General features: G+C 33.4%; 2 protein-coding genes across 15 annotated transcripts; both read left to right on the top strand.

Moving 5' to 3' along the window:
- Nucleotides 1-1,251: 1,251 nt before the first annotated feature.
- On the top strand, nucleotides 1,252-6,969 carry LOC100810458 (auxin response factor 3). Its single transcript, XM_041009939.1, has 11 exons — nucleotides 1,252-2,687; nucleotides 3,025-3,081; nucleotides 3,434-3,616; nucleotides 3,841-3,925; nucleotides 4,019-4,109; nucleotides 4,199-4,363; nucleotides 4,794-4,913; nucleotides 4,994-5,069; nucleotides 5,308-5,467; nucleotides 5,573-6,510; nucleotides 6,608-6,969. The coding sequence occupies exons 1-11, from the start codon at nucleotides 2,394-2,396 to the stop codon at nucleotides 6,623-6,625; spliced, it is 2,187 nt and encodes a 728-aa protein (XP_040865873.1). The 5' UTR covers nucleotides 1,252-2,393; the 3' UTR covers nucleotides 6,626-6,969.
- Nucleotides 6,970-8,645: 1,676 nt separating this feature from the next.
- On the top strand, nucleotides 8,646-13,391 carry LOC102668281 (MLO-like protein 2). 14 transcript variants are annotated; one of them, XM_041009934.1, is made up of 10 exons: nucleotides 8,646-8,985; nucleotides 9,104-9,254; nucleotides 10,017-10,102; nucleotides 10,520-10,608; nucleotides 10,711-10,785; nucleotides 10,902-10,990; nucleotides 11,088-11,137; nucleotides 11,232-11,304; nucleotides 11,395-11,490; nucleotides 12,437-13,391. In XM_041009934.1, coding segments are annotated over exons 2-9 (609 nt in total). In that variant the 5' UTR covers nucleotides 8,646-8,985; nucleotides 9,104-9,108; the 3' UTR covers nucleotides 11,396-11,490; nucleotides 12,437-13,391. The 14 variants fall into 14 exon arrangements, 10 of the variants coding, with proteins under 10 accessions (XP_040865868.1, XP_040865865.1, XP_040865867.1 ...); XM_041009931.1 differs by having other exon boundaries at nucleotides 11,395-11,576; nucleotides 12,437-13,383; XM_041009933.1 differs by lacking the exon at nucleotides 12,437-13,391 and adding an exon at nucleotides 12,108-12,395 and having other exon boundaries at nucleotides 11,395-11,576.
- Nucleotides 13,392-14,835: the final 1,444 nt, after the last annotated feature.

The following is a 14,835-nucleotide window of genomic DNA, read 5'->3' as shown; positions in this document are numbered from 1 at the left end:
TAATTAGTTAATTTTAGTTATATATAATTCTATAAGAAAAGAAATTCTGTCACGATATATTTATTACTGAGGTAGTAGCTTAGTAAAGAGAAAATAAAGAACTTTTCTTCGCAAGTATGGAGACTAATGATCAAACTTCCAAACTCGCAAAGAGTGGCCTCAAAAGACTTTATGATCTAGGCTACAAAGCATAAAGCTGTTCATTAATTTACCGGTTGCATAATTGGTTAGCCAAAGTGATCTGGATTTGTCATTACTTTTTGTCCAAGAAAACAGCTAATAATGATGATAGGACCCTAATGGCAAAGTCAAAACTTGGGTAGGCAAAGTAATTGGCCGTTTCTAAAGCCTAAAGATGAATGCTTAAAATCATTATGCAACTTTCTATATAAAACCCCCTTTGTCTCTCACTTGTCTTTGTTTTTTTGGTTAATTGTCAACATTAACCACCAAAGCCTGCCAAACACGAGTAATAATAAGGTGCACCTATAATGATTCAGGCTCAACAGAAAGCAAGAAAAATGCTTTTTCAGTTATTCTACACCAATGGGATCTGAATGTTATTTACCAGATGAGTTTCACTGACTTTATATTCCTAGGTGATATTTTATCAAATATTTTTTTATTTGTAGTTTTTTTTATATACCTACTTTTAAATGCATTTTAAAATTCATTTTGCCTTTATAAAATGCATTTTGAAATAATCTTTTTCCATCTTTATCACTCATAGATATTTTAGTTTAATTCAATTTAAATACATTGATAATATTATTTTAACGTTATTACTTAAATATAAATTGTCATATGATAAAGATGATTGATTTTTGTAATATTTAGTTCAAAAACATATTTAAAATGATTTTAATTGATTCATAATATATTTTTTATTTAATAATATTTTAAAATTAAATTAAAAACATTTTCTAATTATTTATAGATTGTCGTTGAATATAAATCTGATTTAAATAAAACTAGACTGTATATTTTAAGTAATATCTCTTTAAGTAATGTTTCATATTTCATAAATGTAAAAAAAAAAGACAATTAAAAATGATCCATCAGGTTTATCTGCATCAACAAAACCACTAGGTCGAAATAAATGTCCCATATCATAGCATAAATTGGGGGAAACACTTCCAATTCCTATCAAATATATTAGATATGCTAATAGAAACCCACTTAAAGGATCATCAGATATGTTTGAACCGTAAACATATTCACCTAAATTACAACTGTTCAAAAGTTTCTAAGAGCCACGAAAGATTTCTTAAGAGACTTATCTACCAAACAAGATAAATGAGGTCACCAAACCCGTAGTTTTAGAGAAGAGGAGGTGGAAGTTCGTTTCTTATCCTTTCTTGTTCTTAACCAGTCGTGCTAACGCGTGTTTGATATCATTTTTGCATATGGCATAATGGAAAAAAAAAATGGTGCAATACTGGTATTTTGGCCTTTGAAATCCGCGTAAATTTTAACAATGTACGAAAGTGATTGGAGAATCTGCGTAGACAAGGAATTATATGGTGGTCAACAAACAAAATCTGGAGTAAAGTCATATGGGAAGTGAGATCTAGTAAAGCAAGCAAGTTGTAACATAACAGGATGATGAAAATTGAAACCTTGGTTTAGGAGAAGGAAGGAAAGGGAAGAGCATCAAGCAGAGGGGGATAGGTGTGAGATTTGGCCAAGTAGAAGGGGACAGAATAGACATCCTCCCGGAAATACAGGGATACCGTACAGACTTAAATACCTTTTATTCAGTTTGTGATATTTTTTTTTTTTTTTTGGTTTTTAACCTCACCAAGTGAGGCACTACCACTACTACAGTCTTTGTTCTTGTAGCCTTGTTTGTACCTCTCTCTCTCTTTCTGCCACACATCACACCCAACAGTCAGAGCATTGCAGCAACTCTGCACCACTGCTCCTGCTTCAGCTCTCAGACTAGCAAAAGGGCCCAAAGCACAAATAAAGTAAAACAAGAGGGGATACAAAGCTCCCATTTTTATGACTCCAACTTAAATCTCACTCTATGCTTGATTTGATGCTACCCCAAAATACACACCCTCTCTCCCCCAGCCATAACATAAAGTAAAAAAGAAAAGAACCCCCCCAAAAGAAACAAAAGCAAAAAAAAAAAAAAAGTTATACCAGAGAGAGTGATAACTCATTATAGGGTAGTGAGAGAAAGGGAGAGGACAGAGAAAGAGGGTCTCTTTCTTTTTGGAGTATTGGGTCACAGCCTCTTTTAGGAATGCCAAAGTTACTCAACAACACCTCACGCTCTCTGAAAATGCTGCAGGCATGAAACCGCTCATTCCAACCTTCACCTCCTTCTTCCAAACCTCTCCTTCACTTGTTAGATTTGTTCACATTGCAAAGGGAACTTTGTTGCTATGGGGTTGATCGATCTGAACACCACGGAGGATGATGAAGCTGCTCCATTATCTGCTTCTTCTTCTCACTCGGGGATAAGCACTTCTGCTTCAACCTTGGTTGTTTCTCCTCCTCCTTCTGTGTGCTTGGAACTGTGGCACGCGTGTGCGGGCCCTTTGATCTCTCTGCCTAAGAGAGGAAGTGTTGTTGTTTACTTGCCACAGGGACACTTTGAGCATGTTCAGGATTTTCCGGTCAATGCTTTTGATATCCCACCCCATGTGTTCTGTCGTGTTCTTGATGTCAAGCTCCATGTAAGTGTGCTCTTCCCTTTTTTTCCTTTCATCGGACTAAACAAAACCAATGTGTCGGCTCAGGATTTTCTCCTTTTCTCTTAAATTTGGTTCCTTTATGGGGTTTTGTATCTGTGCTTTTTGTTATGTCTGCGTGCTAAGAAAATTCATTTTTCCTTGTCAAGTTTTAACAATTTATGAATGAATGAATGAAGAAATGAACACTCCCCCCCCTCCCCCCATTTTGTTCCTAGTTCTGGTTCTTTTGGATTATTCATGTCTAAAAGGAAATATGGGGTGGTCTGTTTTGGACTTTACATAAATTTTAATGAGATGTGGTTGTGCTTTTTCTGAGCAGGCAGAGGAAGGGAGTGATGAAGTGTACTGCCAAGTGTTGTTGGTTCCTGAAAGTGAGGTGAGGCTTATCTATGGTGTTAATTTTACTTTGGTTCAGTTTGGGTTTGGGGGAAGCTTGCAGAAAGATATCTCAACCTATCTATGTCTTAAGGGTCAGATAAAATTTGACTAAACGGATTTGTTTGATTGAGCAGAATGTCATGGCTCTGGAAACCTAAGGAGACTAAAAATAGACTATGTGGTTAACTAAGTTTTGTTTTCTTTCTATATCCATGTTACTCGTCCTTTCCATATGATGTTATCTGGGAGAAATAGATGCACAGAAAGCTCTGTTACTTTTTATTGTAGGAATGAGTGTCTTTATTAGCTTATTTTAGTTTAAATTTGCTTGAACTTGGACTTGATTATAGCAAGTGGAGCATAGCTTGCGGGAAGGGGAAATTGTTGCTGATGGGGAAGAGGAGGATACTGGAGCTACGGTGAAGTCAACAACTCCCCATATGTTCTGCAAGACTCTCACAGCTTCAGACACCAGCACTCATGGTGGATTCTCAGTTCCCCGTCGGGCAGCTGAAGATTGCTTTCCTCCCCTGGTAAGTATGAATTATGATGCATTGATTTCTCGTCTAAGGAATTGTGTTCTAGTGTTTTTCTGTCTGTTCTAATTTGCTTTATCCTATTTTTGACATGCTAAATTCAAGCCTGATCTTGTGGATGCTTTGAAATATGTCTATGCCCATGATATCAGGCTCTTGGAAGTATGCTTTGGATATTTTTTTGGTAGCATTTTTAATTTATAGTCCAATGTTACTTTTAGGATTACAGTCAACAGAGACCTTCACAAGAACTTGTGGCAAAGGATCTTCATGGCCTGGAATGGAGGTTTCGTCATATATATAGGGGTATTTCACTTGCCAACATTAACATTAACATACTAGTACATAGCCAGTTGAATACTTGGAGTTTTAACTTTTTGGCTTTATGTGAGTGAGCAGGCCAACCACGGAGGCATTTGCTCACAACTGGGTGGAGTGCATTTGTGAACAAAAAGAAGCTTGTTTCTGGAGATGCTGTATTGTTTCTTAGGTAACATTGCCTGAATTCTTATCTAATATGAATATGAATTACTGAAGTAGTATTCCTAACTACAGCTAACATTTTATAATTTAAATCAGGGGCAATGATGGAGAACTGAGATTAGGGATTCGCAGGGCAGCTCAGTTGAAATGGGCTGGTTCCTTTGCAGTTCCCTCAGGTCAGCAATTGAATCCTGCAACTCTCATGGATGTTGTTAATGCATTATCTACAAGATGTGCATTTAGTGTTTGCTATAATCCAAGGTATTTTTCTCTTTATTCACTTGTACCTTCCCCAGGAGTTATTGAAGGAAATCTGTTAATGTCAGTTCCTGTGCACAGTTATTATGGAGTTTTTTCTGTTTGTATAAGATGGGGATGGGGATTCTGAATTCTGAAACATGTTTAGTCATAATGTCTAAATGAAAATTTCCCATTTCACCTCAGTCTTCTATTTTAAGGTGCTAGACTGGAGATTTGGTTTAATAGAAGAAAACAAACTGCATTGAAGTTCCTAGTTCCTTACCATTAATAATTGAATATTTTAATGATTTTTAAAATTTCCATTTTCTCTGTATGCATAGTATGTTTTAACAAGATTTGAGTTATAGAAAAAAAAAAAGAAGTCAAGCTAACAGTTCATCAATTACCATGGTATGTGATTGCAGTCTTATATTTCACTGTTCCTTTGTAGGTTCAGCTCTTCGGAATTCATCATACCTGTTCACAAATTCTTAGAGAGCCTTGACTGTTCTTATTCAGTTGGAATGAGGTTCAGGATGCGTTTTGAAACTGAAGATGCGGCAGATCGAAGGTTGATCAATTATCATGCTTGTTCCTGCTACAGATTGATTACCTATCAATAACTTATCTGGGTCTAACTTCTATTCGCAGATTCACTGGATTAATTGCTGGAATTAGTGATGTTGATCCTGTTAGATGGCCCGGATCAAAATGGAGATGCCTACTGGTATTGCAGCTTTGGGTCATTCTAACTTAAGATTGTTAATTCTGCTCAAGTTTCATGCACATTTTTGTTTTGTATGTCAACTTGTTAAACTACAAAAAATTCGATTGTATTCATTCATAATGGATGCAGCGGTTCCTATATGTCACTACCCTATTGTTTATTATGATTTATTCTGAGATTTCATTTCTATAGTACGATATAATTGAGTTCAGCAATATGTTCTTTATCATTTTTACAGGTAAGGTGGGATGACATAGAAGCTGCTAGGCACAATAGGGTTTCCCCATGGGAAATTGAGCCATCTGGTTCTGCTTCAAATTCCAGTAACTTGATGGCAGCTGGTTTGAAGAGGAACAGGATTGAAATGACTTCAGCAAAGCTGGAATTTCCCAATCCCAGTAAGTCACTAAACCTATGTTCTTAAAAGAGAATTTTTTTTTGAGCCATGCTTCCCAATTCAATAATATTGATAATTTCATTAATTTGTTACTCATGCATGGCAGATGGGATTCAAACATCAGACTTTGGGGAATCGTTAAGGTTCCGGAAGGTCTTGCAAGGTCAAGAAATTTTGGGTGTTAATACTCCCCCCTTTGATGGTATTAATGCTCAGAGTCCCTGGTTATACGAGTTAGGGAGGTGCTATCCTGGTTCAAACTGTTCTGGGATTCCTCCAACAGGAAATAACATCAGAGTGCCGCATCCGGCATCTGATTTTTCCTGCAATGGCATAGGCTTTAGTGAATCTTTCCGGTTCCAGAAGGTCTTGCAAGGTCAAGAAATTCTTCCAAGCCAACCATATGGAAGAGCCTTATCTATTGAGGAGGCTCGAGCAAATGGTCGCTATGGATTTTATGATGGCTGTCAGTTACTTAACTCCAGAAATGGATGGTCTGCACAGATGCATGACAATGCTTCACATTTGCATGCATCTGTTACACCTGCGCAAGTGTCATCTCCATCATCTGTGTTAATGTTCCAGCAAGCAGTTAATCCAGTTTCAAACTGTGATTATAACATTAACAAATGTAATAAGGAAATGGAGGGTAGAATCCATTATCAAGGCTTATACACATCTGAAATGAAAGGTAGAACATTGGCATCTTCCCCATCTGACGATCTTATTGTATCTAGGCGAGCTCCAGAGGGTGCTAGTTCTATAGGTATGTTTGATGTTCATAATCAGTTGGGTAGTTCACAGTTACATGAATCAGTGTCAGCATTGAGAAGCAGTCAAAAGTTGGTTTCCTCATGTAAAAGTAGTTGCAGACTCTTTGGTTTTTCATTGACTGAGGACACACATGTTGCAAATGAAGAGGTATCAGCCTCTACCATCACTTTACCATTGAGTTCTGGACCTTCGTTTACTAGACTTGTTGAAGATGAGTTCCATCCTGGCCATTCGCATCCGAGTAAGGCGGTTGGAAGTAACTGCACCAAGGTATGTGATCTGTTTATCATGTTCTTGACATGCAGGGTGTAATTGTTCATTTCATGGTTCACACTGATTGTGGATAAATTCTTCCTATTGTTTGTAGAGTGTATTGCAGTATTGAGCTTAGAATCATGATGTGTGCTGGCTATATGACACACTGGAATGAGATAAGCTGAAGAACGGGTCCATAGTTTGCTCTGGTTACGTGCTTTGCTATAATATCTTTGGATTTAAGTAAGGAGGAAAATTGTTATTATTTGTGCCATATTTGTTGGCTGACCAAGTTGAAGTGCTTGTGTATTAACGGTTTGCTCATGGGCAATATGACCTGTAAAAGATGCATACTCGAAGTAAAAACTATTGCTGTAATCTTAGGCATATTTATCCTCCATTTGGCACTTCTAAAGTTGAATGTATTTGTTAGACGCAAGAAGTTAAAATTTCAATGGAAAGGCCATCGACCCATCTTGAGGATCTCGAAACACTATAGCCTATAGGGTGAACGTTCTTCAACTGAACTTCTCAGTGATTTCTTGACACTGAAGTGGTTAGTATTCAATTGACACTGATTAGTTCGTTTTTTTCTCTTAAAAACTATTCCTCCCAAGTCCTAATATAATACATTGACTGGGCTTTAAGTTTGATTGTATAAATGAGTGAAACTCCAGTAATATATAGGAAAAATGTTAATTTTATTTGGGAATTTCCTGTTTTTGTCTTCCTTCATGTGTTGAACAAATGAAAAAATTGACTTCTGCAAGATAAAGGTCTTACAGGGCTTGTTCAAGTCCTCACTCCTAGTTAGGAGTGAGGTAACTAGGTAAGTGTTATTTTGGTTACCTTTCCCAACCTAAAAGTTTATGAACCGAAAAAGAAGAGAAAGTGAACGTAACAATTCTGGTCAAAAGAAGCAGCGCAACATCTCTAATAGTCTATCATATTGTACATGTAAGTAATGTAACCATAAACTGAATGGTGTACTATTAAGATGACGTGCATAACTTTCGGTTGGGACTTAGGACCATGTGTCATAAGTGTTGCAGTGATACCTCCCTTCCCTTTTTCTTTTCTCATCTATTTTTACTTCCTTAGAAACAGGAGACAAGTATAGTGATTAAAATAAGACATATAGAGATAAAAAATAAATGAATTTTAAAATTTAGTAAAAAAAAAAAGAAAAAGGATAACAATCTTTTTGGGTCCAAACTTTTTTTTAAAAAAAACACGTTCAGGTTTTGAAGTGAAGTTTTGAGGGCTGTTAGTTTCTGCACTCCGTAGGTGCTGGATAAAATTTGTAGGGTGTAAGAAGTAACCCCCAAATTTTGAGCTAAAGGAAAAATTAACGGCCTGCTAGGCCCAGGTCCTTTCTTCCCTCCACCTTTATTTTGTTTTATTGGCGCATGAAACATAAATAAAGTAAAGAATAAATTATAATTTTGATCCCACTATAAATCCTAATTTATGATTTTGGTCTCTTTGTTTTTATTTTAGCCATTTTGATTCCTTGTTTTAAAAAAATTATAATTTTGTTTCAATATTTAATTTTGCATACATTTTCTAAATATTTTAATTAGTTAAATTATTTTTATATGATGAGTGAATATGTTAAGTCTATGTTTTAATTAAACTAAAATAAAAGGAAAAAAATGTAAAATTAAAGATGGAACCAAAATTATAAAATTTTAAAATTGAGAAGACTAAAATCGTAAAAATAAATAATAAGGAGACTAAAATCGTAGATTAAGAATTATAGGAGAAACAAAAATTACAATTTAGTGTAAAGTAAATATGATAATTTATTCTTGTGAGTTTTGATCATGTTCTTTTCATAAAAAAATAGAAATTTTGCACGTACTTTACTTGTAATTTAAATTCAATACTGATAGAAAATTAATTGTCTCCTAGAAATAAATCGTTAAGATACAATAAAAATTATCATAATAAACATAAGTTGCAATATTATACGAATGTAGAATGAATTTAACCTGAATTTCATATTGATCCAGAATATGTTGATCATATACAGTAGTGAAGAATTTTTGGAGCTTTACGTTCAAGTTATCCCATTTGTCTTCGTTATATATATATATTTTTTAATCAGAAATATCTATGACTTCTTATTTTACACTCAACTACTTCTCCCTTGCGTGTCACTCCATTTTGAAATAACTCATTTTGGGATAAATTGGTTATATGATTTTCATTCCTAAAAAAGATGGGTGTGTTGACAAGTAATAAAGCCACTAATTATACTCCTGTGGTTGATTATTTTTATGTACCTTTTACTCTTCCGTAATTTTAATTTGTTGGATTACCCGTCTATTTACTCATCTAATTTCATGCTTATTTGATTTTCACCTATGCCAAGCATATAATAAAGGGTATATATGATCTAAGTAATTCTTTAATTTCGTGTACTTCAGTATTTCAAAAGGAAAAGGAGGCAGTCCCTCTCTGAGGCTCTTGAAAAGATTAGAACAGGTAAGCTTAATTTCCAGATCACATGCATGAAACTTAGAGAGAAATAAGTTGGTATTAGTTTTAATTTCTTTGACTCTTTTAAGATAAACAGAGTGATATTTACCTATTTTCCGTGTAGAATTGATGCTTCTGGGTTTCACATCTCTGCTGCTAACGGTGAGCGAAAAATCAATTGCAAATATTTGCATTCCAAAGGGTGCAGGCGAAACTCTTATTCCCTGTGCAAGCATAACTTTTGATGATGCCAAGAAACAAAATGTGCAGAGCAGGTATGTAAATATCTAAAGCATATATGTGTGTCAAGTGTGTGTGTGCATGTGTATCATCAAATTGGAGGTTGGCTTTCTAGTTTTCTACTTGATATGATGGAACTTCAGTTGGAAACTTAATTCAGAGAAAGGCACTCAAGTTAGAACATGCATATATGCATCACATAAGGCATGGTCATTGGAAGAGAAAACAGGGGAGCCAGGTTTGAGTACTTTTGTAAATATAAATTTTTTGCTTTATATATATAAACTCCTGAAAATTTTACAAATTCCAATCAGCCTTACATAGTTACATTTAGATATGTATATTTTAGGAGGAGTGCTAATTATTAACAATAATCTTGAGTGAAACCTATAACCAATAGTAAAATGTGTTTAAAAAAAAAAAAGTATATGATAAAATATGTTGGTGACATATTTCATATTTGAATGTTTCCACGGGGGAAAGTATCATTATTGTCGAGGGAAGGTGTAAGAGAGCAGCAATACTTCATCTTTTATCTGGCTAGGTGTCATGTTGTTTCCAGCTTCCTCACCTTTGGTCTTGGATTGGCGAAGGTGACTAATATTTCTTTCAACATTTCCTTTTCCTCCCTTCCCTTTACTTCTATAGCGCAAGTTGAGAGTTTAATTAAAGCTAGGAATTAATCTATAATAAGACCATACATTTAATACAAAGTGAACTAAGTTTATATCTCTGAGTCAATTCCTCACAATTAAGGGGATGTTGGACTTGTGTTTGACAAACTCACCTTTGGTTAGTGACCGTCCTTGGAAGCATATGCAGATTAGGCGTTCGGAGTCTTGGGAAGGAGAAACTAGAACATTGGAATATCAGTTTGCATATGGTAAGTCTTGGCTAGCTATCTCATTTCCTATGGAGTTCTCCATATTTTGGTTATGATTTGTCAAAAAAAAACGCTAAATCATGACATAATACACGATATAATATAACAAAGCAGTAAATAGCTTATTTAAGAGGTGTTTCAACTTTCAATATTCCAGCATTCAGTTCTTTTTCCATTATTTTTAATCATTTTTAACCATAGCACCATGATATTAAGACTAAAATAGAATGTTACTGTGAAAAATAAAAATACATAGTTATTTTTTGTCTTTATATTTTTTTAAAAATAAAAACCATTTATTTTCATAATTTATAAACACTATCTGTATAGAGCATAACTTCAAAGCATATTTATATTCTTTAAAATACAAAAAATCAGGAAACTTCATTAAGTTCATTACTTGCCTTGGATCTGTAGATCCACGGAGGTATCAGCTCACTGGTCAGACACCATTTGGAAAGCGGCATCTTAACTATTGGAGTAACAATTCTGTAATGTATTGGCCAGTAAGTTGACTAGCTAAGTTCAAATTTCTATTTTTTTTAGGGAACCAAGTTCAATTGTTGGAGTGTATTTTGTTTTTATCTTTACCCTTTTAATTTGCCAAGGTCTGTCTTGTTAGACAATTTTATAGATCTGTCCCCAGGGTTGATTACTTCACTCTTAGACATGGATTCATCATGGTAATGCAAATTTTTCAATAAACTAATTTGGGTTCATATCATGACTTTTTAGTAAGATTGATATTATAGGGTGAGATATCTAATTATTACATTTTGTTGCTATACTATTAACCTAGGCTCATTTTTCAGAAGAAAGTAACTTTGATTTCCAAAAATATATAGAACGGGCTCTGGAGAAAGATTTTGGAGTTGTCGTGGGATTACGGTACTAATTAACTACCTACAATGACTTCAATAAAAACGCGACTGAATCTTAACATTTATCAGAAATATAATCGTATTTTGTGAGCATATTGTTGCAGCTGGTGGATTTGGATCTTCTCTGTACTTTACATATTCTTCAATGCAAATGGTAAGTATTAAACTACTATATAATTATGATAAAAGAAGATTCCACGATACAAATTAATGAGCTACGTAATAACTAATTACTTTTTTATTTTCAGCCCGTTTTTGTTCTGCAGCATTCTACAGCCATTTCTGGCAGCCTTTTATTCCGCTAATGGTCAGAATAGCTTAGTATGTAATCTTTTTTTTAGTCATGGTACTTTTGTCATACATGGGATATAATATTAATAGGTGATATTTGGTTTTATGCTGTGCATGCAGGTGCTTTAATTGGTGGGAACAAAGCTACAAGGCATAATAACAGATATGTGTTTGGATAGTCATGACAAATCCCATATGATCAAAGGAACTTTGCTTGTGAGGCCTAGTGACCACTTTTTCTGGTTTGGATAATTGGATGTCCCAAGCTGCTACTTCATCTTATTAGCTTCATATTGTTTCAGGTTATTCTTTAACACCGTACAATTCTTGATTCTTATACTTGGAAAACATGTATTTAAACTCATTATTAGAGTATTTTGCATCATGCAGAATTTCTTTCAACTAGCATTTTTCACATGTACTTCCGTAAGTTCCCCATTTTATTCGCTTGGAAAATAACAATAATAAAAAAATTGGCAAATTTGTGTTCTCAAATATTTTTTTTTTTTTAAAAACGAGATGGAAAATAAAGAAAATGAAGAGAGAATGTTTTAAAGTAGAATGAAAATACTGTATAGCCCGAGCCTTTTTTTTTGTCAATTTTTTTCTTCCACAATGAGTTAGAATGAGTTGAGTATTGATCATTGGGTAAATAATTGGTAGTTACTATTCTAATTTATCTAACAAAGTCACAATTACCTTAGCTGTGTAGCTGTAATTAAAATAGGAAAAAAGAAATAGAGGAGAAGATAGCAAAAACAAATGGAGGATATGAAAATTTTTATTCTTTGTTTCGGTAACAAATATAACATATTGTTTTCTGTGAAGTACAGATCCGATTCGGCATCAGATCATGCTTTCATCAAGAAACTGAGAATATTATCATAAGGGTAGCTATGGTTGTTTCAGTACATATTCTTTGTGGCTATGTAACACTACCTCTTTATGCTTTGGTAACTCAGGCACACAATCAAACCGTAACTAATTATAACTCTGATCACTCGAAATAGTGCAATTAATTTCCGCAGCATCACATATTTATCTGTTTCTTAGAAATTCTATTACTACTACTTCTGTCAATTGATTAAAAAACACGACATTTCAAGTTGTTTGCATCGTATTTTGTACTAATATTTTGTTAATAACATGCAATGTGTAACAGATGGGTACCTCAATGAGGAAATCTGTGTTTACAGAAAATGTAATTAGAGGCATCCAAATTTGGCAGGATAAGGCCAAGAAGAAATAGTGAGTGAACAACAAGAATCCGAGAATCAGGAATCAAATCTAGGATCATTTCAAGGATTTGACCTGCAAAACACTGGAAAACCAAGGCAATTTTGATTAGCATTTATATGCTTTTCTAGCTGGTCATGATTATTAGAGATATAAATTAAGCTATACATATGTGAAAGTATTATATGGTCTTGGAATACTGGGTGTCTATATTCCCAATTTAACTCTATCTTAATCGATTTTTTTTTATTAAAAAAACTCGACTATTTTTTATATAGAAATTGATTGGATCATTTTTTTATAGACAAATATTAGTTATTAATTTTTAATAGATTTTGTTAGTAAAAGTTATTCGAACTCACTTCTTAAGCATTAACTCAATCTTATAATTTTAGAAATTTATATTGGATCATAAACAGGTGCTATCCTCCTCCATACGATACTTTTTAACCATTGTTACAACCGTAGCTCGTATTTTTTGTATTCTGTTCCAGCACCTCTTCTGCTCTTAATGAAATTGTTGTAGCCGACCAAAAAATTTCACCCTCTCAGAAGTGTTCTATCTTCTCCAAGTACCCTGACATGCTAGCAAACTTGGGTCATGCATGCTGCTTCCTTTCAATGGAGCATAGTATATAGGCAGGGTTCCGTCAATGTTGGGTTTACATATAACATACCCATGAGGATGCTATAAGGTGTAGAACCTCTTTTTTGATTCGTTAGCTTGTATTTTCCTCTTTCCCCATTCATTTTTTTTTTTTGGAAAGTTAGTTTTTAACATAGATAGTATTCATTGTAACTTGTTGGAGTTGTGCGGATTAATGATGTGACAAAATATAACCCTCCTCTTATAAATTGGTTTTGTGGGGTGAAATTATATTCAAATTCAAATTGTAAGTGATTAATTAGCTAAGTTTTCAAAAAGAATATAAACACACAAACCATTTTTTTAACAATAATTATTCAAAATTTATTCCATCAAAATTTAATTTAAATATATCTATATGTCCATAGTAGTTGATCTTAGTCAAACTAAAACTCCGAGTAAACTTTTCCTACAAGGCTGCAACCAAAAATATTAAGCTGCTATATTTCAGTAGACGACCCCATTCTAGTAACATTAATTGCTTTCTTATAAGTTATAAGTAAAAACGAACGAATGCAACTTAGTTGCATATAGGTACTAACATTGAATCAGCATAAAAAAGGTACTAAAATTGAAATTGATTTATATTGAATGTTTGTAATTAACATATTATGTATATTTATTCTAAGAAAGAGAAATCCATCTTTTCCTTCTCTTTTCGGTGTTACTGTTATATATATATATATATATATATATATATATATATATATATATATATATATATATATATATATATATATATTAAAACACCAAATTAATTTATAAATAAATGATAGTAGTTGAGGATAAATAAATTGATGCATGATACCAATTAAATTAACTTCAACGTATATATACTCAACATTTTCTTCTTTTTTTTGACAGACTCAACATTTTCTTCTTAATTTGTCTAATGTGGGAAAAAAAAAGAAATTTTCTTGTAATTAATTGTATATATGCGTATGTTATTATGTTTATTAAAAAAATGCTATTTTTTTATTAATTGGACAGAAAATCTATGAAACTCCAGTCTTCATAGTATCTAATAGAAGGCTTGGTACTTTAAATTCTGCATCTTTAGAATAGCCACCCACGTTCAATGCCGAAGAGCCAGGGCTTTGTGGCTGAAATAAAAACATCACAATTCACAAGCACTGGAGACGGAGAGAGAGAGAGAGTGGGGCAGAGTTTAGGTTTTAGGGTTCAAATTATTGTTCTCATAATAGAGTTAAAGAATTGAATTAGAAAATAGAAAGTGTCTGTGCGGCTGTGCCTCAAACAAAACTCTATCGTCTTATATAATATATCTACTGTGCATAAAAAAATACTACAGTACTTATGCGAAATTTGGATTGGTTTTCAAATCTCAAAATTGTGAATCGAATTGAATCGCATGGTTTGAAGAAAAAAAAACATAAAACAATGAATTTCAGTTTTGAATAGTTTGCGGTTTTAGGTCAGTTTTTAATTTTTATTTCGGTTTTCAAAATTAAAAGAAAATAACTAGAAACTATATATATATATATATATATATATATATATATATATATAAGTGAGAAAGACGTGAAAATATTGTACAGACAAAGCTAGGAATGACATTATTGGTGATATAATATGTAGAATTATAGATGGTGTTATGATTTATCAGCTTCCCTTTCAGGTAGTAAAATATTAAATGTATAATGGGAGACTTTTGTCAC

Source organism: Glycine max, chromosome 15 (assembly GCF_000004515.6).
Source record: "Glycine max cultivar Williams 82 chromosome 15, Glycine_max_v4.0, whole genome shotgun sequence".
NCBI classification, from domain to species: domain Eukaryota; kingdom Viridiplantae; phylum Streptophyta; class Magnoliopsida; order Fabales; family Fabaceae; genus Glycine; species Glycine max.
The sequence above is the reverse complement of the archived record's forward strand: the minus strand, read 5'-3'. Positions and strand labels throughout refer to the sequence as shown.